The 22,537-nt window shown below is 33.2% G+C and overlaps 2 protein-coding genes and 2 long non-coding RNA genes across 7 annotated transcripts; 1 reads left to right on the top strand and 3 right to left on the bottom strand.

Moving 5' to 3' along the window:
* Nucleotides 1–1,803: 1,803 nt before the first annotated feature.
* Nucleotides 1,804–6,363, bottom strand: Rexo5 (RNA exonuclease 5). 4 transcript variants are annotated; one of them, XM_069059472.1, is made up of 4 exons: nt 6,278–6,363; nt 5,536–5,757; nt 4,385–5,473; nt 1,804–2,942 (listed from the first exon to the last, which is right to left on the bottom strand). In XM_069059472.1, exons 2-4 carry the CDS (start codon nt 5,718–5,720, stop codon nt 2,315–2,317), a joined length of 1,902 nt encoding a protein of 633 aa, XP_068915573.1. In that variant the 5' UTR covers nt 5,721–5,757; nt 6,278–6,363; the 3' UTR covers nt 1,804–2,314. The 4 variants fall into 4 exon arrangements, with proteins under 4 accessions (XP_068915573.1, XP_068915506.1, XP_068915650.1 ...); XM_069059405.1 differs by lacking the exon at nt 6,278–6,363 and adding an exon at nt 6,122–6,271; XM_069059549.1 differs by lacking the exon at nt 6,278–6,363 and adding an exon at nt 5,949–6,062.
* A 145-nt stretch (nt 6,364–6,508) lies between these two features.
* On the top strand, nt 6,509–7,413 carry LOC138139369 (U5 small nuclear ribonucleoprotein TSSC4). The gene has a single exon (XM_069059661.1). The coding sequence runs from the start codon at nt 6,750–6,752 to the stop codon at nt 7,365–7,367; it is 618 nt and encodes a 205-aa protein (XP_068915762.1). The 5' UTR covers nt 6,509–6,749; the 3' UTR covers nt 7,368–7,413.
* A 6,956-nt stretch (nt 7,414–14,369) lies between these two features.
* LOC138139454 (uncharacterized) lies at nt 14,370–14,736 on the bottom strand. Its single transcript, XR_011162308.1, has 2 exons — nt 14,596–14,736; nt 14,370–14,544 (listed from the first exon to the last, which is right to left on the bottom strand). It is a non-coding gene; the product is annotated as an uncharacterized lncRNA (long non-coding RNA).
* Nucleotides 14,737–17,971: 3,235 nt separating this feature from the next.
* Nucleotides 17,972–22,223, bottom strand: LOC138122227 (uncharacterized). The gene is made up of 2 exons (XR_011156382.1): nt 20,172–22,223; nt 17,972–20,116 (listed from the first exon to the last, which is right to left on the bottom strand). It is a non-coding gene; the product is annotated as an uncharacterized lncRNA (long non-coding RNA).
* Between the last annotated feature and the right edge of the window lie 314 nt (nt 22,224–22,537).

Raw genomic sequence — 22,537 nt, 5'->3', positions numbered from 1 at the left:
GTATTAAAATAATCCTTGACATTGAAAGAATCATTTTGTGATGTTCCCTCTACGGTGATGTTTAATTAGTTTTTACTTTTTGACCAATAATGATTGGTAATTGACCGATCAACTTTGACCAAAAATAAATGACCGGTCATTTGAAGTATTAGTTACATGGAATGGCTGAAGAAGAAGATATGAAACGTAAAAGAACACTGTTAACGGCCAGAGAGAAGCAGGGTATTGTTAATTATTGTTTGGAAATTATTTCGAAATAAATGTATTAAATTGTAATGAAAACTACCTCTAATCGTATGTATTATCAGTTATCACAAAGCACAAGATCACTCACTACCAATATCTAATCCTGCATAATAGAGAATTGAGAACCTTTGGAAATCGAAAAAATTATTTCAAATCCACTACGGTAACATTGCAAGGTAATGATGTACATACGACTATATCTTTGTTTACATTGTATTACCGTTAATAATAACAATTATTGATTTTTTTGTCTGAAATATTTTTTCCATATACGGGGTGATCAAGAAGGACTGTTTAAGTTGGTAACACTGGATCGTATTTTAAATCGTATAGCAGGAGTAACTTCCGGTTGTTGGTGGCTTGTCGTTGTTAATGCTATACCTATTTCAGATATTTGTCAAATAAACCAACAAAACATATCCAGTTGCAGTGTTATAAATAACCGAATTAAAAAATTTTCTTAATTGTACTGCCAACTTAAACAGTCCTTCTTGATCACCCGGTACATATGTATAGTGAAATTTTTTTAATAAACAATTGTCAGTGTCAAAATGAAGTAAAAAACCATACTGTACCACCCTAAAATTTGGACATATGGACCAGCTGTATAACAATTTGACACCAAATCATGGTTAAGGTTATGTTCACTTCACTTCCCGTACCTTTCTTTCGTGAATTCATTTTCAAAACAAATTTAATGAGAAATCAGGAGAAACCTTTTCGAATTTGAAATAAACTCTCGCTCGTTAGGGCGCAGGCTCAGTTTAAAAAAATGTTAACACTCAATGTGACCAATCGTATTATCATGAAAATCACAGTTTGGCTCGTACCAACAAGACAACGTTTTGACAATTGTTTATTAAAAAAATTCAACATACATTTAAACATCCTGGATAAGGTAGTAAGTATATATAGTTAGTACGCCAATTTTGGGACAGCCTGTATAACCGACATAACCGAAAATGTTTTTAATGTCGTTTCAAGTTAAAAAATCCGGTCAGTGCGCAGAGAAATAAAGACGAAGAATTTTTTAAATATTTTCCCTCACCTGCCAAATGGTTCTGAACACCGTACAGCGTACAATAATTTTAGTGCGGCATTTTTTAAACACCTGCATATACATATGTTTCTTATATTCTCAGAAAGGAATTAAAATGATTATTTCATTCATCATCGTTTTCGACCAATCGTAAGGCTTTATTTTTTGGATTATAGTGACTATTTCCTTCGAAAAATTTAAGCCAATCAAAAAGCTCGAATATTTGAATTTTAGCCAATAGCGATCGAATTACAGCGATAATACTGCACTAGTACAAATATGATGATCGTCAACAACATAAAAATTTAAAGAATAACTAATTTTTAAACACAGAATTACGTTTATTTGTACTTACTTATCATGTAAGTTTTTCTCAGGAAATAGTCTGCCAAAATATTCTCTTGTGCATGTCAAATTGTCGATAATTTGACATGCACTCGGGATATTACTAGTGATAATTCGTCAAGCAGGTTTCTCAGATGTTTTCAATCCTATTGCTAAAGTAATAAAACAAATACTGTTGTCAAATGATACTATTTAATTCATGAAATAATCAACCGCATTACACCTTAGCTCTTGAAATGATGTTATAACACTCAAGCTCTCAAAAAATAACCACTCGTGTCACTTCGACATAATTAATACTGTCAAAGTGACACTCGTTGTTACCTAGGAGAGCTTTCGTGTTAAAAATCGATCATTTCAGAGCTCTCGTGGAATTACAACCGAAAATAGACAGCATTACTTTGATGTATCATGTATTGTATGATTTTTTATTAGAAAAAAAAAAAAAAAAACATTCAACCGATTCAACGTGATGTCCAAATTTTTTAACAATACTTTAATAAATTTGTGAAACTGGTTCTCTCTTACGAATAATTTTAATTCCGACCGAGGTATTTACCGTTCCTTATGCAATATAAATTACATTTTTAACATACTCACTGATTAAATATTTAAAAAATTATTTTATAAACAAAGCAGTATTAAGAAAACAAACATTTATTCATGCATTTGCAAGTTTTTGTATCATATTTCCTTCTTAAGCTCAATAAAACAACATCCATTGCTTCTTTTCGTTCCAGAAAAAAGAACAATAACTAGTCCAGGCGTTGGCATATTTTCATAAATTTGCGAAACCCACTTATCAATATTCTTAAATACTTTTACGCTCTCTAACTGACCTTGTTGAGCTTTTATATGACCAATGATTAATGAAGACATTTTGACTGAATTACACATTTTTTTAACAACATCTTTACAACTCTTTTCTGAAAAAAATTTAATTTTTTCACTATCAGCTTGCGTCTCCTGTCCTTTGTCTACATAAAATTTGTATTGTGATGTAATATCACTGAGTCCCACAACTACCGCCGACTTGTCCATTTTAGTTGTTTGTTTCAACATACTAGTTGCAAAATTGTAGGTTCCTAAATCTGGGTGGATTTTAACATCATCATTCAGATTTCCCATTACTGCGTCACCAAAATACAGATGTTTTGTTAGTTTTAGCTTTGTAAGTTTTAACGAAGCGATACTGTCTTCAGTAGAACAGTGACCTATGTCACCCTCTTGAATCGTTTCAGAAAGAAAATCCTGAGACAATGTTTTTAATTTGGTTTTTCGTACACGATCACCAGTGAGATTGTAAATGACGCTGAAAAAAATAATTTACGTTACATGACAGTACTTACAAACGAACTAATAGAATAAAAAAATAACAGTTTAAGCTATGAGCTAAAAATCTGATGAAAACAGTTAAAATGTTTAGGCATCATTACCAAGAACAGAGGTTTGCATGAGAAATTTTAAGGAGAAAGGAAAAACACCAAGTTTTAATACATTAGGCTGACATTAATATTAAGAATTGCTATTCCAAATATTACAACAACTCTTATTTTGAGTTGTCCTTCTGTAGCTGAATTACACAATAAATAACACCTAACATGTTCTTTCCAGTTTTTATAATCCAGTTAGATCAACACTTTGGGCTGTACAGGGGGTGTTTTCGAAGTTGAGGCGTTCCTTGTAACACAATGTACTAGACATTTTTCTTAAGAATTTTAGCCTAAATCTTCATAGTAAAATGTTTGTATTAACGGAGATAATTGATTGTATATTTTTATTGTTTTCTAAAATTTTAAGTCCGGTCCTGTTTATTTTTGATTAACCTCCATGCTCATTTGATTTTTTTTGTCAATTCTAATTTCTAACAAATCAGCGCAAATTTGAGCAGGACCGGTTTCAAAAATTTCAAAAAAATTAACTTATTGTATCTCCATCACCGTACACATTTTACTAAGGTGATTTTGGCTAAAACTCTTTAGAACAACGCAGACTATCACATGTTAAAAGGAACGCCTCAACTTCGCAAACACCCTGTATATTAAATATTTTTTTTGTTCGACACTGTCAGAATTTGAGAATTTTCTCCTATGTGAACGGATTTTGATAAATCTCACAACTTGTCAAAACGAAACGTCAAGCTAATTTTAAAGGTTTTAAGCGATTTGGAGCCTTTAAGGGACTCGTCGAACAAAAAATAGTAGTTTGACGATTTTGTTGTTAAATTGGGCCTTTTTTGGCACGCGTGGGCCATTTTAAAACGCGAGTAAAACGAGCGTTTTAAAGGCCCACGAGTGTCAAAAAAGGCTCAATTTACACACGAACGAGTTGAATACAACGTTTTTTTGTTCGACGAGCGCCCTAAAGGCTCCAAATCGCTTAAAATCTTTAAAATTAGCTTGACGTTTCGCTTTGACAAGTTGTGACATTTATCAAAATCCGTTCACATAGGAGAAAATTCTCAAATTTTGATAGTGTCAAACAAAAACGTTTTCAACTCGTTCATGTGTAAATTGGGCCTTTTTGGCACTCGTGCCAAAAAAGGCCCAATTTACACACAAACTCGTGAAATAAACTAATATGAAGTGAAAAAAAAATCAGATTAAATTAATGTTAAACAGAAACTTGACTTCACTAAAATTGATTCCCGATGAGAATATATTTTAATGTTCATTTCCATGTAAAAGTCATATAAAACGCAAACTAAAATATTTACTGATATTGATTAAAGATTTACATTAGCAAGATTCATACCTTGTGTCTATGATATATGGATGCATCATCTTGAGAGCATGGAGGTCATTTCCTATAGACTGACCAACTAATATCGCATCATTTGGCAATATCCTTCTCAAATCTTCTTGTACATCTTGTAACCTTTTTTTGACATTTCTCATCATTTTATATGTTATGCCAGAAAATTTCGTTAAGTAATCTACAATCCTATTGTCTGGTTTAACTAATGTATCATAAAATGTATTACAATCTTCATCAACTACTGACACTCTAGTCAGTTCCAGGTCACCAATTGTAGTTTTACACATCTCACAATCAATACCAAACATTTTGCTAAAAGGAGTTACATCCTCATATACATCTTTTGTTAAAACATAACCTGCATATTTATTTTCTGTTAATCCTTTTATAGGCAAAGGTAAATTCTCTTCAACCATTTGCCAACCAGACAGAAGAAGTTGAGTTCTTGGGAAACGATCAGTAGGTGGTAAATTAGGTCTTTTTGTTTGTCCATCTTCATTTGTTGCAATTGGAAAAAGGTTTCGCACTGTATCAAAAACTTCTGAACTTTTTAATACTGCTGTTTGTAAGGTGCCAAACTCATCACAAAATTTCCTGACTTGTGTTGATGTTAATGATACCATTGACAGCTCTTTTATTACATCATTGTAGTTTGAATTTGGTGCAAGTACTTCCAATTTATTGTCAAATTTTGAAATCAAGAATGGAAACGCGCTTGCATGTGCCTTAAAATCGTGTAATGAAATATTTTCTACTATGAAAAGACATGTACTTGTAAGTTTGTTAAATTTCTCTAATGCACACCATCTAGCTGGAGAATATGGGGAATGATGCCCCAGTTGGGAATACATGATAAGGTGTTGCACATCTGAAAGAAATAGAGGAACACGATCTTCGAAGTCTGTCTCTAAACTGGCATTTACACCCATATCACGTAATTTAAAAATTGGTTGTTGCCTTATTTTTGTTGTTTTCTCTCTTAACATTCTTTTCAGTTCTTGAAATTCTAGACCACTCAATTTAGGTTTGCCTGAAGCACCCAATTCAATATTGTCAATTGCAACTTGGGATTCTTTACCCCTATCACTATAAAACATAAATTATTCATACATTTTCATTTGTTGCTGCCTCAGCAGCAGATACTTTACCTGACAGGAGATTCAGTTCTTGGTTTTTTCAAACTTGGTTCGAGGTCAGTAATATGCGAGCCATTTGCTTCATCCATTTGTGGTTTTTTCAATGAGCGATCATATTCATTTAATTTTGATATTTCCAATAATGCAGCCATTTTCTTCTTTTTATTTTCGATCCGCTTTGAAGATTTGTTCTTCATTTTGAAAATTAATTCTCCAGCAGGTATCTTGTGTAAGCTGAAAATGCAAAGAAGTCTATGAGTAACCACAAACTAATCACTTTTACGATCTATGTTACCAAAATTTTGTAAGACAAAAATAAAATGATTGTACTGTATACGATAGTCTAAGCCATAGAAATTTTAAACTTGTTGGCAACATTTGAGGTTACCAATCAAAATAAAACAAACGAGTACGGTATTTGTTACCTGACATATTGATCACAAAGTTGTTTAAAACTGTTGTTTTTGTTTTATTTAATCTTTAAAATCTCCTTGAGAAAATTTTGAATCGTTGAAATAGATTTTACAAATTATTTTCCAACACGTGGTACATTTATCTGACATAAATAACAACTGCTAACAACGGAATTAGTACTTACAAACAATATGTAATAATTTGGATGTGGTTGGCGTTAAACAAACTTTGGTTAGTGTCAACTAATTGCACTATAAAACTAAAATAATTCAAAAACGTATAACGTGCACGTGTACAGCAAACACTTGGTAGAAAGTAAAAAAGTAAAAATGATCCCTACCCTAGACCCTACTTCGCCTACCCGCCTTCCAATAGTTGCAATCTAATACAACCACGTGATTGCTTTTGACAGAACGTTGGTATTTTCACTGTTTTCCATCAGACAACATCAGGAATGAAAAACACTAGGGTATAGGGAAAATTCTACCTAAGTAAAATAAAATAAAATAATATAGCTATTTGAGGCATGATTCTGAGGGTTCAACTGAATGGTTGTGTAGTTCCTCATTAAAGTGAGTATGTATATTTATCTAGTGAGTTGTTAAATACAGTGCCGACGGCAAAATCTTGAACTAGAACTATTGGAATGTCATTCTAAAGTAGTGCTTAGAAGCTAGTGTTTTTAAATTTTTCTGGTTGGCGATTTTAGTTTTATGTTAATTGTTAGAAAATGGTAAATGGTCAGAAACGTCAAAAAAGTAAAGCAGAAGTGCAGCTCACAATAACATTTTATTTTTAAAGGTTATTTAAAAATGACAGATAATTCTTTTACGTTAAAGAATTCCAGCAAACATTTTAATGAACGACAGAAAAATATCTTCGATCAGTTAAATAAATTACAATGTAATTTACGGAATGAGGGTGAAATGGATGTAGATGTAGCTCCTGACATGAAAAAACCAGATCGATCAATAACAAAGCAGTTTCGAGGAAAGGAGAGCATTTTCAAACGACCGCAAGATCCTGTACGAAAAAATTACTTGAAGACAATTCCTGATTTTAAAAAGAATCCCCACAAGTGGAAAAAGTATTCATTGGCAGATGTGAAGGATGAAGATATGTCAGATAAAAGTAATACAAAAGCGGCTCTTTCATTTTTGAATGAGCTAAAGAGTAGAAATAATCATGAAGTTAAAAGTGATAGAGCTGAGGAGTCAAGAAAAATTGTTTTTAAAAAAGTTCCTTCAGTTGGTTCAGCAATAAATGTTTTAAATACAGATGATGAAGTAAAACCCACATTTAAAAGTTCCAAAGTAATAATGCCTGAGTATGTGGTTGGGGAAAAAGTCAAGAAAGAGAAGAAAAATAGAAATTTAAAGAGTAGTGCTATTGTTCAGTTAAAACTAGACCACTTACATGAAAATGATTAATCTATGTATCCTTGAAATAATTAAATAAAAGCCAGTTAAAGATTAATGTGGTAACTTTTGTTAACATGCAGTAGGTACATAACTTTCAAAGATTAATGCATTTAAAAAGATGTAAGTTGACTCAGAACTGTAACGTTTTATGATAGGCAAAATTAAAAATTAATTTTAATTTTTTTAATATAATTATCAGGTTAAATAGCTTAACAAAGAGGCAGGTAATGGATGTAAATAAACAAACCTTTAAGGGCAGATGGTAGAAGTGTTCATCTTCTCACTAGGAGGTGTCAAATTCTAAGCCCTTCGTTATTTATTAGTATTTCCATGCTAATTTTTCATTGAAACAATTTTATTTTAATAACCAAAAGTAAGGAATAAGCTAGCAAAAAGAGGTTTTTTTATCACACTGTTTTTTTACAAATAACATTTTGTTTGTAAATTGTCTATTAGGTATCACAAAATGAAGTACAGCTTGCCCATTGTAGCTTGAGCTGTGAGGGATGCGCAAAGTTGAATAAAGAGGTCCGATAAAGAGGCCCTGGAAGCAGCAAAGAAATGCGACATAATTAGTGTTAGACCACTGCGCATCCGGCTCTCACAGCTCAAGCTACAATGGGGAAGCTGTAAATGAGTGGATAACGTTAATAGGTACTTAATCTAAAAACAGCGCTAGGCTTTGCAATTTTTACAAAAATACAAGTTAATTACGAAATTTTAGCCTACTGAAAATTCAAAATTGAAGCAAACGGAATTCAAAAAACGTCTTTTTGCTAACTTGTTCCTTGCTTCTGGCTATTAAACTGAAATTGTTTCAATACATTATCATATCCCACAACTTTACTATTTCATGAGGACATAAGTTAACAGGGGGTTGAAAAATTAGCATGTAAATCCCTATGGCCAGTCTTAAAAGAAACTCAGTGTATATTTGTAATAGGTAATGTAAGAAATATTTAAATACCAATAATTATAAAGTTTATTAATATATCAATAAAGTGGTAAACAATTCAGGTAAATACAAGTAAACGAGACGTGCTCTCTTATCAACATATCATTCTAAACTGAACTAGATTCCTTTACACTCTCAACGAGGTGTACCAAAAAAACATAACGAGGTAATAAATGCGGGGTCAGGCGGGGGCGACGTATTGGGTTGCCACGTTAATTCCCGAAACCATGGCGCCCTCTACTTCAAGCAGGTGCCCTTCGAACCGTGCATCCAGAATTTCGTACAGTAAGTACGGTCGGTGGACAAATAAAACTGGGACACTTAAAATTTAATTTATGTAAACGCTGTTCAAAAATCAAAAAACCATTGTGGTGCAAATAACACAGATTTTTCATGACATTTCCTATTAGAACTTATCAATATCATAGTGACAGATAAGTCATTTGCACCATAATGGTTTTTTGATTTTTGAACAGCGTTTAAATCAGACGATTGAATTGTCAATATATCTGTCAGTGTCTATATAATATGTCAATTATGTCATACCAAAGTTAACCTATTTGTGATAAAAAGGTTATTTTCGTGAGAGACCGGGTTATTTATTGTTGACCGGAGCGGTTAAATGAACCAACGGAGTGGTATGAGTTAACGCGAAAACGTACCGATTACACTGGTCTACAGTGAAAAAATATTCAGTTATAATACCACGAGTAGTCAAAGATTGTCGAATATTTTTGTGGTGGTATCACGAATGGTCATTGGCTTTATGAACACCATGAGTGCGTAGCACGAATGGTGTTCAAAAGCGTAATGACCATAAGTGATACCATCGGAAAAATATTCTACTATCTTTGACTACGAGTTGTATTCAACAGACTATTCAATGAACCAAATCAATGATTAAAATAAAAATGTTCAAAGCTAGTTCGCAAATCTGCGTTACACATGATTTCATTGCTCAGTTAACTTCGTAAGAAAGTAATAATTTCTTTGAATAAAAATAATAATCAAGGTTTGTTTAAAATATTCGCCTCGACCACTAGTGGAATAGTCAGTTATATTTTCACGAGTGGAATATTCGCTGGAATTTTCTGTTGCTAGGCTACGAAAGTACATGTCTGCTCTTTTATTGGTTAATATTTGAAAAATAACAGGTGAATTGAATAGTCTGAATAATTTTAACTAATTTTTGCTTGTCTACCCATGCTGAATACGAGTTGATAAGTAAAAGTTATTTATTAGTTTAAGTTTTCACGATACTTGATATCAATGATATCTTCCAAATTTAACGATCCTAACTTGCTTGAGCTTGATAATACTGATATTTACTAGTTAGTTGGCATCAAATTTTGAAAATATTGTGTTTTAGTGCTCTGTTCTGCATTAGTAAGTGATAAAAGTGTTAAAAGTAAAAAAAATAATTATATTTTATAGCAAAATGTCTCTTTTAACACTCTTATCACTTAGTAATACAGAACAGAGCACTAAAACACAATATTTTCAACATTTGATGCCAACTAACTAAAGTCCATTCAAAAATCAAAAAACCACCACTTGTTGCTTTAGGTTGGTAAAATTTAGAAAACCCTAGGTAGATATTTTTTCATACTGTTGGTAACTATAAATTATGACATTTATTTGATTCAAAATAAAATTCAATTGCTTTGAATTTCGTTCATATTATTTTATTAGCAGCACGTTTCATTTATTTATTGATTCTTATTATTTTTACTTAAACATGCCCAGAAAAACAAGACATTTTATAAACACTTAACCTCAAAATTACAATTCTCACCAAATTTTACACTAAACAGCGTTGCCGATAGTAATTATCGAGGAAAATGCGACGTTGGTGGTTTTTTGATTTTTGAATGAACTTTAAGTAAATTTCAATATTATCTAGTTCAAGAAGGCTAGGATCGTTAAATTTGGAAGATATCAGGTATCGTGAAAACTTAAACTAATAAATGACTTTTACTTATGAACTCGTATTCAGCATGGGTAGACAAGCAAAAATGAGTTAAAATTATTCCGAATATTTTTCCACTGTAGACGAGTATTATTGCGAGTATTGTTGCTGGACTGTTTGTCGAGATGTTACAGAAGCAGAATACAAAATATATAGAATAATGTATAGAAGAACAGTATGATTTCTGTTAATTATTGCAAAAAATTTGTAATTTTTTTTTCTAGAAAACGGAAACTAATTTTAAGTATATATTATAAATTTTGTATTCAGCATATGAAGATTAATAAAAAAAAGTACTTTACGCGAAGAATACTTTTTTAAAGTCAAAATTTGTAGACTAGTGTTATTAGAAATTTAGGTTATGGTTAGTGTCAAAGTCAAAGCTTCAAGTCAAAAGCATGGAAGGTGCACGGGGCTGTTTTTTTTTTTTAAATTTTTATTTGACGGTAATCTGGAAGAAGTGATGATTTTATGTCGTAAATCAAAGAGAAACTTCATTAAGCTGTTTATTAAAGGAAGAGTAGTTCATGTTTGACAACATGTTGACTTAAGTTTGTGGATAAACGACTAAAGTCAAGGCGGTCTCTATTTTAACAGGCCAGGACACTGGCTGCGTTGCCAAATTTTTTAGTGGGCCATTCCAGAGCATCCTGAGTTTCAAAAATATTGGCACTCCCATAGAAAGGCGGTTCATTCAAAAATAATTTTGACAAGACAATTAATTGTACAATTAATTTCAGTAATTGAAAAAATAAACATGCCACATAAATGTTGCGTACCCAATTGCAAGTCATATTATGTTTCAAGCAAGTCTTCCTACGTTAGCGTTTTCAAATTCCCATCGAAGAAGATTAGAATGCAAGAATGGATGCGGATTTTGGAACTAGAAAACTGGCGCGTTAACAAGTTAAGAAGTTGTTAGATATTTGTTTGTCCATGTGATGCCTCTTAAGTATCCTGATATCTTCGCCCCTTTTGTTACTTGTACTCTTACGTCTGTAGTGAAGTCTTTGTTGCTCGTTCCATTAGGTCCAAAATCCATTTTAAATTATAAACCTGTATTGGTGGTAGGGTCCATACACCCGAGTGGTTAGCTTTTGCAGTTCTTATTTATTTTTAACAATTCATACTGCACCTTTATTAGCCTTTGTCTCTGTGTACAACTTAAAAAAAAATCTTGTCCTGAGCTGTACAGTGTACAGGTGGCATCGTTGGACTGGAGCTAATGCAATCACGGAATCACGGTGAACTAAAAGGACTTCTATTTTCATTTTAGATAGGATACTTGTTCAGAATACAGGACTCTATGAAATTTTACTAACAATAGCTATCTTATAAAACAGGATAGACATAATTACCTTGACTTGGACACCTGATATACCGAGACATTTTTTTGACATTGAACATAGCCCATACTTATTCCCTATGTTCAGTTTTAAAAAACACAGGTCAATGCATGTATGTAATCACGTAACCAAGGTAACGAAAATAAGTACTTGACAGTTTAACAAAATGGTCAAGTTGTTTGAAGAAGAAATACACATAATGCAGTTATTCTATGCCAATCAGAGTATTAGAAATGTGCGTGACATTTCCAATGCAACATATGATAGATCAATTCCATCAATCGGAACAATTTTTAACATTATTTCAAAATCTCTGGTGTTCCGTATAGTTGGTTACATAGCAACTCACAATGCATTGATCTGTGTTTTTTAAAACTGAACATAGGGAATAAGTATGGACTATGTTCAGAGTTAAAAAAATGTCCCGGTATAAGTAAAATTGCAATACGAGAATTAGAAAAATCTTTCAGTGATGATTGACTGACAGCTGACAATGACAAAATACTCAAAATAGTGAGTGATCACAAAACTTCAAAACTAGTAACTTTTTTTAAATGTTGGCGAAACAACGTTGCCAGACCTTAGTGGGCCATTCCACAGACTACTTTCTGAAGTCAGTGTCACGGCCTGTTCAAACCATGGCCAACTGTATCGATATACACTAGACGTGTATACATGGCCGTTTCAATTTCAAAATAAAAGTGTTCCTAGAAAGCAAACCATGAACTACCGTAAAGTAGCGACATCTGTTGGATCCTTTCATAATAATTTTTTTAATTTGAAATTGTCAAATTGAACGTCACAAACGTCAGATTTTGGAAGTATTTTCTTACCTTTCTGTGCTCATTGTCAATTATAACATTTATTGTTCAGTTGATGATTGTCGTGTTTAGTTTCGTTGTATTCATTTTAATTTATTAATTTCGAGTGACAAGCAAATTAACAGACAAATAACATACGACAACTAACCGTTACCTAACCAAGAATATAAATTTGACAAGTTGACGTACTCGTAGATTGAAGATTGGTTAAAATTATAGTCGTATGGCGTCGCTACTTTATGGGAAATTTCAATTGTTTCATCGGAATTTTTCTCTTACGGAGAAATTGCAAAATGAAACGGCCATGTATACACGTCTAGTGTATATCGATACAGTTGGCCATGGTTCAAACAGAGACCGCCTTGCCACGAATTAATGGTGGGTTCATGCACAAGGAATTAACACTAGCATTAATTTAATTTAACTTTTTGAAAAGTTAAATGATGACAATTTACCAGAGTCGTTCATGCACACATTTAGATACTTTAATTTAATTTAGTTTAACCGAAAGTTGGGCAACTTTTATCTTTGCTCTTAAAAATTAAATGAATTCTATTCTGCGCATGTGTGGGAAACGGCAAGATGTCAAATGTGCGTCAAATTCAAATGTCATGTTGTGATCAATGTGGTCAAAGGTGTTCTGTGGTGGTCAATTTGTCATAGTGATGAGCATTTCATATTTCATAGTTTGATGTTCTAAAAAACCAGTATTTACTGTTTACCTGTGGTGTTTAAATATTCGACGGCTGTATTATTATATTAATACGTACGAATTTATTTTTACATTTGGCAGCCTGCATGAACGGCTCTTTTTAGTTTAGTGTAAAAGTAGATTACGTTAAATTAAATTAAATTAATGCTACTGTTAATTCCTTGTGCATGAACCCACCATAACATTTTATCAACTATTCAGACTAAAGAACGAAACATTTCAAAGCCTACTCAGGGTGCTACTAGAACATGATGAGGTAATTGTTCACTTTAACTACTTCTGGAATTTTCGTGTTTTTTCTGGCTAGACAGCCTCAGGACGTCCTCCTAGATCGTGTCCCACCATTCAAACCTTGTGCAAATGCCTTTTTTTCTCTCTTGTTGTGTTTCAAGGTCGCGCCAAGTCTTAGTATAACTAAAGGGTAAGGAAAATTTTCATTTGCACAAGGTTTGACTGGTGGGAAACGATGTAGGAGGACGTCCTGAGGCTGTCTAGCCAGAAAAAACACGAAAATTCCAGAAGTAGTTAAAGTGAACAATCACCCATGATGAACAGCAGTTAATCAAAAAAATGTACAGACGAGGAAATTATCCAGTGCAACCGGAGAAATCTTTATTGGTGTTCCTCTGGTACTTATCTAAACAGGATACTTTGCTTTAAATAGCCGATCGTTTTGATTTGGTACCTTCAACAATTATGCAAATAGTCAACGTTTTTATACAGTTATTATAAATGTTTGTAGTCAACGAGCCCATGAAAACAAATGAAATTTTTTCTTTTGCCGTTCCATAGTTCAATACGAAAATGATACGAAGTAGATTATTATTCTTGACATTAGGAGGTTATGTTTACCTTCAAAAAATTCTTTGAATTATTAACCACAACAGTGAAGATTCGTTTAAAGAGATTGTTCCAACGTTTTAATACCGTGAGTAACAGTGACTAAAATCCATCAAGACGGGATTTGTTATCAAAGTGAACTTTAAAATTCATATGGTTCCATCCATCTCATAGGGACAATAAAATTTAATTTTCTCTATTTCAGTTTTGTAAACTTATCCACTGGTGTTTAACCACAGGTGTGTAGAACTGAATTGTTGCTGTTAAATTATTCAATGGGTACTGAATCATTTTTGTTGTAAAAGTTTCGAGGAAACAATGTTAAGTATAAGATTCCAAAACTGTTGATGGAAAATGAGACAATTAAATCATTGTAAATAGACATTTTATTTATGTGTTATATGGCAAGAAATTAAAGCTATTTAACTGTCCAGCAAGGTTTTATTGTTGTTAATGTGCATTAAATGATTTCCAATGTTATAATGTGGAGGAGCAGGATACACAAGATGGGCGACGTCAGACAGGTGCATGTGTTGATCCAATCTGGAATAGTTGTTAATGAAATCAGCAACAAATATGGAAGAGGAGGTATACTTATTAGTTCTAACGTCTCCCTGAGTACAATCAGGGTATGAACTTACAGCAGGACCACAAGGGCATAGTAAAGGGGGAGGCCAAGTGGGCCCGGCCCACCCCAGAATCCTTCTGGCCCACTCCAGAATAAAAGTAAAACACATTAAAAACAAGATACATCTGCAATATCTATCTATCATCCATCTGGTTTAAAGTCTGGCCCACCCCAGCAAAAAATCATTGCTACGCCCTTGCAGGACCATGCCTTGTTGGAAAAGAATGACAAATCCAAAGTTCTGTTATCATTTAGGTTGTTTAAAAACCAGCTGCAATATGCAACACGACGTAGATAATCTGCTGGTTTCAGTTCTTGAAACAATGACATTTTATAAGGGTGCAAATTTAATCTTTTCTTCACAATTTTCTGACATGTGCTCAGTGCTACACCTGACTGTGCTGACAGCAATGATGTTCTGGGATCTTGTTCCATTCTCTCTCTCAAAACTTCACCAACTTGAAGCCTTCTCGATGACTTTTCCTTTGAAGCATCTCTAGTTTTGTCTATTCACAATCCATCGAATGTGGGTCATTAAAGATTGTTCCTCTATCTCTAAATTAGGAAACTTTGAGAGATATTGATCCTTACATGATTGCATTCTGTTTTCATGTCGTACACCATTTTAATAAAATGAAATAATAATGAAAGTAGTCTGTTCCACGGTGTACCCCATTGCAATCCTACAAATCCTTTTTATCCTAAAAAAATGTGTTTAGGAGAAACTGATAATTAGAAGAGAGAATTTGGAAGAGAACAGTTAACCTGAAAATAAATTTACTTGAAACTTACAGAATTTTACTAACCCAACCTTGATCACTGTTGTATACTCATCGTCGTCGTCTGTGGTCTTAACGCTCTTAACTTTTACTAAAGACTTATTTTGATTCGAAGGAAAAAAATGCGGTAATCAAGTAATTTGACATTAACAGCGACTTTTACCGTTTCAGTTGGTCAGGAGCTCACTCATACCAATATTCCACTAGATACAGTGCAGAATCGAAACAAGGCGGCACAAATTCATGGCCTACTTGGACTACAAACATTTATAATAACCCTGTATATATATATATACAGAGTGTCCCCAAAATAAAATACGAGTCCATAGCTCCCTTATTTATCGGACGATTTTAATTATCTATACACCAAATTAAATGGTTGTTAATAGACTACAAAACGGCTTAATAAATTCACGTATAGCTCCAAGGGCTTCAAGAATAAACTGTCAAAATATTTTTTTTCAAATGGGATTACATACTTTTTTTTAGTAATTCTGATAGAGATCTTAATTCTGAAAACAACAATGTATCACAAGTAAAACTTCACATAAAAAAAATAACACTAACTTTTGAAACAAATGACGAGCACCAAGCGAAAAGCTATCAAAATGCATTGCGTTACAATGTAATAACCAAATTAAGGTAGCTGGAAAAACAAATGACAAATAATAACATGTAGGATTGCGCAGATATGCCGCCAATGTTTAGCGCAAAATGGAACATAGACGACAGTAGCGTTTTTTTACTTTTTTTTTGGTAAATTTTTGGTATTTAAGTGTATACTTGTGATACATTGTTGTTTTCAAAATAAAAATCTCTATCAGAATTACTAAAAAAAAATATGTAATGTCATTTGAAAAAAAATATTTTGACAGTTTACTCTTGAAGCCCATGGGGCTATACTTGAATTTATTAGGCCATTGTGTAGCCTATTAACAACCATTTAATTTGATGTACAGATAATTAAAATCTTCCGATAAATAATGGAGTTATGGACTCGTCTTCTTTTTTGGGGACACCCTGTATATATTTTGAACAGCTTAAAAAATCACATTTTTTGGCCAAAAACGATGGTATTTCCATCAGCTGTATCCATTGTTGGTCAAATGAATACAGGGCACCTATTCGATATAATAATGCCTAATTCCACAAACTTCATTGTACTCTTCCATAAACAATCAATTTACAGGTTAGGTGTTTAGGTGGTTATGCCGGGAAAGCGTTTTTAAAAAAGGATGGAAACATACCGTGATTACTTCAACAGATTGTGACCTGTTGAACTGAAATTATAACCAGGTTAATATCAATGACGTATTTGACGACGTCACTACAGATACCGCTCTATCACAAAAATACACTGGTTTCAGATACCGAAAAACCATTGGATACCTGGTCTCTCACGAAAATAACCTTAAAGCCGTAATTAAACGATGCAAATTTGTAAATTTTGACTTATGTGATTGTCATTTTTTTTTTTGTCTATCGCGGCCAATACATTGGTCGTCAATCTTTGACACTTCAAATGTAAATCAAGTATTAATGTCAATGTACATGACAATTTCAAATTATTCCTGTCCAAAGTATGGCACCTTCAGTTTGTGATAAAAATGTAGAATCGTCTTACTTGCTTCTGAAGGGTTGTCTAAGGGGCAAATTGCCGAAGTAATGGGTAGGTATAGCAAAAAATGTTATTACGTACGCAGTTAACGCCACTTGTTAACTCAGTTAACAAGTGGCGAAGAACGGGTTTACTTAATATCTGTTCACGTTGGAATGAACATCAGTGGTGCAAATGACCTGACTTGTTACCATGACAACTCATATTATTATTATTATTAATTTCATGCTCAACAGGAAAATCCCAATTAAACAGCACGTATAATTCGACCTATACAAATTAAATATCCGACAAATCCAACGATTTTAACACTTCAATGCTACAGGAGAACAGATCAACCAGATTACCGACAGAGTTGGAAATATTGAGCATGTTGTTCAAAGGAGAAAATTTAAGAAAATCCGTTCTTGGAGTTGATAAATAGAATAAGTTTTTACTACGAGTAGTAATAGAATGCTTACCAACACAAAAATTAATCTGACTGAGCAGAGAACAGCAGTCAATCAAGTTATGAAGGATTTTGTACAAGAATAATAAATTCATTAATTTATTGCGTTCAGATAAAGTTTTAAACGAGAAACGTTCTAATAAAATGGTCTGTGAGTATCCAATAGGAGGATAGCGTCCATCCTCTCTGAAACACAAGTATTTTAAGAATCTACGCTGCAAATGTTCAATACTAGCAATGTGAACAGCATGATGAGGAAACCAAACAATCGACGCATATTCAAGTTTACTTCTGACAAATGATTGAAATAAGTGTATTAATGTGGAGATATTAGAGAAATCTCTGGTATTCCTAATAATATAGCCATAGGTCTTCCAGGAATTTTTTATAACAGAGTTGATGTGGCCTGTAAAAGACAGCTTATTATCAAACAGCACTCCCAAGTCAGAAACCAATTCAGGTCTCTCCAAAACAGCACCATCAATATTATAATCAAATTCAATCTTTTGTTTTTTATTACTAAGAGACATTACAACACATTTGGTTATATTTAACTGAAGGCTATTTCGTATGCACTAAGTGGAGATTAAATCAATATTATCCTGCAACCTGACACAATCACCAAATTCTTTAATAGACGTAAAAATCTTCATATCATCTGCGTACAGCAAACAGGATACTGAAAGATCCTCAATTATGTCATTAATAAAAATATTGAAGAGAACCGGTCCCAACACAGATCCTTGAGGCACACCAGAGAAGCAATCAAAAACATTAGAACGGTGTCCATGAACGCTAACAAACTGTTTACGACCACTCAGGTAAGAATACAAAAAATTTACAAAGTTAGAAGAGCAACCCAATGTCTCCAGCTTTCTGACAAGGATTTCATGGTCCAGCCTATCAAAAGCTTTTGAAAAATCAGTATATATCACATCAGTTTGGAGGCCCAGATCCATTGAATTAGCTACATACTGTGTGAAAGTACAAAAATTGGATATCGTTGACCTACCCCTCACAAAGCCATGTTGTGACCCTGAGATATAACTTTTAAAATGAAAAGACAAGGTATCTGATATTATGAATTCAAATACTTTAGAAAAATTGCTACAGATCGAAACAGGCCGATAATTTTCAATACAACTGCGATCACCCTTCTTAAAAACCGACACAACCCTTGCAGTTTTCCAAATTGCAGGAAACGCATTAGTCTTCAAACACAAGTTGAAAATCACTACCAAAGGAGAAACGAAAGCCTCAACACATTCACGGATTAGAAATGATGAAAACATCTTGTTCGTTAACAGCATTTAAGAAGAAATTGCAAGATGTACTCCATTCTTCAACAGATGACTCTATGACTGAAGCTTTTTCACAATAAGCAGACTCAAAATAATTAGCAAAAGCTCCCGTAATCTCATCAGCGCCAGAAACTTCCGCTCCCGAAAAAGTCATATTAAGAGGAATACCAGTACCGTTCTGTTTGAATTTGACGAACTGCCAGAACTTATTAGGATCTCTCTTTATGTCAGCCTCAGCTTTAGCAACGTATTGATCATACTGCCTTTTAATGTCACCTTTAATATCTCGACGTAACATTCTATATTTCTCCAGACCACACAGTTTGCCAGATATCCTAAATTTCTTCAATATTCTGTGTTTCAACTTAATTTTCTTAATAAGCTCATACGAAAACCAAGGTGGATAATTATGCCTACTTTTTCTTTTCTTTGGGACAATTAAGTTAAACAGCTCAAATAACTTATTGTAGAAACCATGACATGCCAAATCGACATCCTCATAGCTCTCAAGAAAAGACCAGTCTATAAGAAGAAGTTCATTACGCACCATCTCCATATCAATTGCCCTAAAATTAAAATTATCACCATCATCAACACCACAAATGAACTTCCTTATCTTGATTTTAACGTCAATGGATACCAAAAGAGATGGATGATGAGGATCCTCAGGGACAAGACCCTCCTCACCCCTGGTCACACTACAATGTAAATTCGACAGAACCAAATCGAGTAGCCGATCATTATCATTAGTAATAGAGTTATGCTGCTGAAATGAAAGTTAATGCCAAATGTGTGCGATTTGCACCACTGATGTTCAATCCAACGTGAACAGGATACCTAAACTCCATCCATTTTTAATATACACAACTAAATCTAGTGATTTTAGTAACTTTTGTGGTGTAATAGGATACAACTCTTTTCTTTTGTAAATGCAGTGTCACAAATAATAATTCAGGTTATGTGTATTTTGAAGAGGTTATAATGTACAATTATTGTCATTTTTAACAAATCTCTCATCAGGTCCCGTAATCAAGCAAAGTAAACTAGTTTTGAATATTTTACTTAAAATAGGGTATCTACAGGTTAATATTAAATATCGTCATTGAAACAGATTTTAACGAAAATATTTCAGAGCAGGACACAGAGTGAAAGTATGATACATTAGAAATAAATAGTGCTCAAGAACAAACCCTGTTAAGTCAAGTCTAGAGCCCGGCGGTCTTGTAATTAAAAAAAGCGCACAACGGCGCAAATATTTCTTCACTGTTCCATCGTGCGTCGTTTCCATTCTGTGCTTGTGCCCCCGACCCAGAAATTACTCTGTACTTTTCCTTTAGATATCTGTAGGAGATTAAATAAAAAAAAATTTAAATTAAAAGTGGATTTATCAACTTACGGCAAAAATCTCCCCAACCATTCGGTAAACTGGCATCCTCCCCAAATTTGGACCATTTACTTCCCAAATGTTTTTAAAACACGGATGAACACTTTGTTTTGTCTCCAAAGTGAGGCATTTTCTCTTTATAACTCTGCCTGTGTCGTACATGATATCGCTACTTAATCGTATTTTTTTCAATAATTATAATCTGACAGTGTCAAATTTTTTGACAAATTCAAAACGTCCGCTTTGAATGTTGAATATTAGAAAAAATAAAACACTTTCATTGCAATACAAGAAAAGAAAATTCCCTAACAGTAATGTATATTGAAAATGGATGGAGTTTATACGGCGTGATCAACAATGACTGAGTCTGTTCGCAATGAAACAATTGAAAAGTGCTGGTGTTTTTTGTCTCGTAATTTGCGCTGACTGAATTTTTTAACTTGAGACGGCATTAAAAACATTTTTGGTTATGCCGGTTATGTTTGTGCTATTACAAAAATGAACCTTTGATGGTAAATTTCAAATTTGCCAAATTTCATTGTTACCAACAAACTCAGTCATTCTTGATCACACCGTAGTACGGGGTGATCAAGAAGGACTGTTTAAGTTGGTAATGCTGAATTTTATTTTTAAATGGTACAACTGGGAGTAACTTCCGGTTGTTGACGGCTTCACACTGACAGCCGCATCAATGACAAGTCAAATTTGACATTTCAAATTAATTTAAACATGCTGGTGAACCGTTCGAGAGAAGAGTTAGGTAATTTATGTTTAGAGCAAAATGGGGAACACTTCGAGAATTTCCTTTAGTTAATTTTTAGATTATTACTCCGAATTCCAACTTTGATTTCTTTTTGCCGTTAATTTTTATTCTCATAACCTACCATTTTGTCGTTATTAATGCTACGTCAGATATCTGTCAAATAAACCCACAAAACATATCCGGTTGCAGTAATGCAGTGTTGTAAATAGCCGAATAAAAAGATTCATTGTATTGCCAACTTAAACAGTCCTTCTTGATCACCCGGTAAAAATTTTGATAACTGTAAAAAATAAGGTTAAAGCTTGCTTTACAATTGAACTATCCCACCTCCACCCGGCGGCACGGCAATTTTGCCGGAGTACATACACTATTACGGATATTACTATCAAGTAATAGTGCAGTGCTTATCAACATAATTACCGGCGTCTCGCCTCCGCATTATGACTTTGTTGTGTATTATGTTCTGTGTCAATGTTAAGGAACTTCCTCACGATGTGACATGAGTATAATAATATACCTTTTTGAATTTCAACTACCAATGTGTTATCTAAATCCAGAATTTTTAAATTTTTAAAAAGAGATTGCGGTACTATTCCCGTTGCTGAAATTACAAGTGGTAAAATCGAAATTTTTTCTAAACACCAAAGATTTCTCATAGCAACGGACAGCTCTAAATATTTATTAATTTTTGTGTTATATGTCTGTGTTATATTATGTGAATTTGGAACAGCTATATCTAAAAGATATGCTTGCTTTTGTTCTTTATTTAAAATTATAATGTCTGGTCTGTTATGCTTAATATGAATGTCAGTTAAAATTGTTCTATCAAAATATAACTTGTAACTGTCATTTTCCAAACAACTTTCTGGTGTATAACTATAATGTGGTTGTGTATTCTTTAATAAATTGAATTTAACAGCTAAATTCATGTGTATAATTTTAGCGAATATATCGTGTCGTTTTTTATATTCGCTTTGAGCCAAAACGGTGCAAGAAGAAATAATGTGTTCAATTGTTTCCCCTTCAGTTCCGCAAATCCTACATTTATCAATTATCGATTGTAAACCGCATATGTGTTTTTTATAATTTCTTGTATTTATAACACGATCTTGTATTGCAAATACAAAACCCTCCGTCTCAGGGTGAATATTTGATTTCTTAAGCCATGCATGAGAGGCCTGAATATTAACTTCTGGTTGTTCCAGTTCTTTAAAGTATCTCCCATGTAAAGACTTCTGTTTTATATTTGCTATTGTGTCAGGTATATTTGGCTTAACAATGTCTGAAATAAAAAAATTGAATATCATTAATGTTACATTGACCACAGACTAAATGTATTTTGGCCGCGATAGTACTCTCGTGTCAAAAATAAATTACTCCCTAGAATTTAGGGATATTCGTTACTAAGTTGCCATAAATTTGGTTAGGTTGGAGGCTATGTGGTTTCTGGTGACAAACAAAAGATATCCCAAAAATGTAAGACAGCAAATTAATTGTAACAGTTGCAAATGACTAATTTCTCGCTAAGTGATAGATGATTTTTCGTTTCACAATCAATTTTGGTTACTGGCGGCATATTTATTTGGATTTAATCTCTCAATTCAAAGTAACCAAC

Source organism: Tenebrio molitor, chromosome 1 (assembly GCF_963966145.1).
Source record: "Tenebrio molitor chromosome 1, icTenMoli1.1, whole genome shotgun sequence".
Taxonomy (NCBI): domain Eukaryota; kingdom Metazoa; phylum Arthropoda; class Insecta; order Coleoptera; family Tenebrionidae; genus Tenebrio; species Tenebrio molitor.
Note: the sequence above shows the minus strand (reverse complement) of the source record. Positions and strands in the feature narration are given on the sequence as shown.